The sequence below is a fragment of the Rutilus rutilus genome (genome assembly GCF_951802725.1).
Source record: "Rutilus rutilus genome assembly, chromosome: 9".
NCBI classification, from domain to species: domain Eukaryota; kingdom Metazoa; phylum Chordata; class Actinopteri; order Cypriniformes; family Leuciscidae; genus Rutilus; species Rutilus rutilus.
This window is the reverse complement of record NC_140223.1, coordinates 108,886-112,490: the sequence shown is the minus strand read 5'-3', so window position 1 is coordinate 112,490 and position 3,605 is coordinate 108,886. Positions and strand designations below refer to the sequence as shown.

The 3,605-nt window shown below is 43.7% G+C and overlaps 1 protein-coding gene across 1 annotated transcript; it reads right to left on the bottom strand.

The window, feature by feature from the left end:
• Nucleotides 1-1,035: 1,035 nt before the first annotated feature.
• On the bottom strand, nucleotides 1,036-2,815 carry LOC311297321 (uncharacterized protein). The gene is made up of 2 exons (XM_084419570.1): nucleotides 2,218-2,815; nucleotides 1,036-2,019 (listed from the first exon to the last, which is right to left on the bottom strand). The coding sequence occupies exons 1-2, from the start codon at nucleotides 2,282-2,284 to the stop codon at nucleotides 1,220-1,222; spliced, it is 867 nt and encodes a 288-aa protein (XP_084275696.1). The 5' UTR covers nucleotides 2,285-2,815; the 3' UTR covers nucleotides 1,036-1,219.
• Nucleotides 2,816-3,605: the final 790 nt, after the last annotated feature.

Below are 3,605 nucleotides of genomic sequence, written 5' to 3'. Positions count from 1 at the left end.
CAGCATCATACAGTAATATACAGTCTCATACAGTAATATACAGCATCATATAGTCTCATACAGTAATATACAGTCTCATGCAGTAATATACAGTCTCATACAGTAATATACAGCATCATATAGTCTCATACAGTAATATACAGCATCATACAGTAATATACAGTCTCATACAGTAATATACAGCATCATATAGTCTCATACAGTAATATACAGTCTCATACAGTAATATACAGTAATATACAGTCTCATGCAGTAATATACAGTCTCATACAGTAATATACAGCATCGTACAGTAATATACAGCATCATACAGTAATATGCAGTCTCATACAGTAATATACAGCATCATATAGTCTCATACAGTAATATACAGCATCATATAGTCTCATACAGTAATATACAGTCTCATGCAGTAATATACAGTCTCATACAGTAATATACAGCATCGTACAGTAATATACAGCATCATACAGTAATATACAGTCTCATGCAGTAATATACAGTCTCATGCAGTAATATACAGCATCATATAGTCTCATACAGTAATATACAGCATCATATAGTCTCATACAGTAATATACAGCATCATACAGCATCATACAGTAATATACAGTCTCATGCAGTAATATACAGTCTCATACAGTAATATACAGCATCATATAGTCTCATACAGTAATATACAGTCTCATACAGTAATATACAGCATCATACAGTAATATACAGTCTCATACAGTAATATACAGCATCATATAGTCTCATACAGTAATATACAGCATCATATAGTCTCATGCAGTAATATACAGTCTCATACAGTAATATACAGCATCGTACAGTAATATACAGCATCATACAGTAATATACAGTCTCATACAGTAAAATACAGCATCATATAGTCTCATACAGTAATATACAGCATCATATAGTCTCATACAGTAATATACAGTCTCATGCAGTAATATACAGTCTCATACAGTAATATACAGCATCGTACAGTAATATACAGCATCATTTACATTTACATTTAGTCATTTAGCAGACGCTTTTATCCAAAGCGACTTACAAATCAGGACTAAATTAAGCGAGTCATCATGAAGAGGCAAAAGACAACAACAACGCAAGAAGTGTTCAGAATACGAAGTTCAGGCATTATTCAGAGTAGCATAAGCATGATAAGTGGGATTTTAAGGGAAATTTTTTTTTTTTTTTTTTTTTTTTTTTTTTATGAGTTTAGGTGCTCATGGAAGAGATGGGTTTTCAGCTGTTTTTTGAATGTTGTCAGGGATTCAGCATTCCGGATGAGGGTGGGGAGAGTGTTCCACCAGCATGGAACTGTGAATGAGAATGATCTGGAAAGTGATCTTGTGGCTTTCTGTGATGGAACCACGAGACGTCGCTTGTTGATTGATCGTAGGCGTCTGGTGGGGATGTAGGCTCGTAGGAGTGAGTGAAGGTAGGAGGGAGCTGAGCCTGTGATAGATCTGTAAGCAAGCGTCAATGCCTTGAACTTGATGCGAGCAGCGAGAGGTAGCCAGTGCAGAGAGATTAACAGAGGAGTGACGTGGGCCCTCTTGGGCTCGTTGAAGACAAGACGAGCTGCAGCATTCTGGATCATCTGAAGAGGTTTGGTAGCACATGCTGGAAGTCCGGCCAGAAGAGCATTGCAGTAGTCAAGCCTAGAAATGACCAGGGCCTGGACGAGGAGTTGTGTTGCATGCTCAGTTAGGAAAGGCCTGATCTTCCTGATGTTGTGCAGCGCAAACCTGCATGATCGAGCTGTCTTTGAAATGTGATCTGTGAAGGTCAGCTGGTCATCAAACGTTACTCCCAGATTTCTGACCGACCTTGATGGTGTGATTGATGATGAATCAAGCTGGATGGTGAAGTCGTGCTGTAGAGACGGATTGGCAGGGAGGACGAGCAGCTCAGTCTTTGCCAGGTTGAGCTGCAGGTGATGTTCCTTCATCCATGTGGAGATGTCTGCCAGACAGCTCGAGACCCGTGCAGCTACTGTGGGATCATCTGGTCGAAATGAGAGGAAGAGTTGTGTGTCATCAGCATAGCAGTGGTAGGAGAAACCATGTGCCTGTATGATGTGTCCCAGTGATGTAGTGTAGATGGAGAAGAGGAGGGGACCGAGAACTGAACCCTGGGGAACCCCTGTGGTCAGTTGATGTGCTCTGGATACCTCGCCTCTCCATGCGACTTTGAAGGACCTACCTGTGAGATAGGATTCAAACCAGTCGAGTGAAGTTCCTGTGATGCCCAGTGATGAGAGGCTGGACATAAGGATCTGATGGTTCACGGTGTCGAAGGCAGCAGACAGATCAAGGAGAATGAGGAGTGAAGATTTGGAAGCAGCTTTTGCAATCCGTAGGGCTTCTGTGACCGACAGTAATGCAGTCTCAGTTGAATGCCCTTTCTTGAAGCCAGATTGGTTGACATCCAGCTGGTTGTTTAGAGACAAGAAGGATGTTACTTGGTTGAAAACAGCTCTTTCAAGTGTTTTTGCAATGAATGGTAGGAGAGAGATGGGTCTGTAATTCTCTACAAATGATGTGTTTAGCGTTGGTTTTTTAAGCAGTGGAGTGACCCGAGCCTGCTTGAATGCTGTAGGGAAGGTGCCAGTATGGAGGGATGAGTTGATGATGTGTGTGAGTGCTGGTAGAAGTGTGGGAGAGATGGCTTGTAGAAGGTGTGAGGGGATGGGGTCTAGAGGGCAGGTGGTAGGGTGACTGGAGAGGAGAAGTGTAGATACTTCTTCCTCTGTTAGCGGCGAAAAGGAGGACAGAGGGGTATTGGCTGTGGAAGGGGTCGGTCTGGGTTCCTGTGTGTGTGGAGCTGAGAATTGACTGCTGATAGTTGTTGTTTTGTTGGTGAAGAAGTTTGCAAAATCGTCGGCAGTTAAGGAGGAGGAGGGTGGTGGTGGAGGTGGACAGAGGAGTGAGTTGAATGTCTTGAAGAGTAGTCGTGCGTTGGAGGAGCTGTTGATCTTGTTGTGGAAATAAGAAGATTTTGCAGCATGAACATCAGCAGAAAAGGACGAGAGGAGAGATTTATACATACTCAGGTCAGATGAGTCTTTTGATTTGCGCCATTTCCTCTCCGCTGCCCTGAGTTCGGTCCGGTGTTCACGAAGAACCTCAGATAGCCAGGGGTTAGAAGGAGTAGCGCGTGCTGGCCTGGAGGAGAGAGGGCAGATTTTGTCTAGAGTAGAGGTTAGTGTGGAGCATAGGGTATCCGTTGCAGTATTCACATCCAGAGATGAGAATTGTGAGGGTGGGGGAAGAGAAGAAGACACGGCAGAGGAGAGGTGGGAGGGGGAAAGTGAGCGTAGGTTTCGCCTGAGGGTGACTGGTGGTGGGGTTGGTGGCGCAGGGGTAGCGAGTTGTAGACTGAAGGTGATGAGGAAATGATCTGAAACATGGAGAGGCCTCACCAAAATGTTGTCTGTGATGCAGTTGCGTGTGTAGACCAGGTCCAGTTGGTTGCCTGATTTGTGAGTACCTGTGGTGATGTGTCGTTTGAGATCGAAGGAGGCTAGTAGAGAGGTGAAGTCTGTTGCATGTGGTTTTTCGAGATGAATGTTGAAGTCACCGAAGACTAGA

Excerpts from the sequence above, each read along its gene's own strand:
- LOC311297321 (XM_084419570.1), bottom strand. The coding sequence starts at position 2,284 with ATGTCCAGCCTCTCATCACTGGGCATCACAGGAACTTCACTCGACTGG. Across the intron at positions 2,020-2,217 it reads GTTTGAATCCTATCTCACAG|ATGATCCCACAGTAGCTGCA; the intron begins GTAGGTCCTTCA and ends CATTTCGACCAG.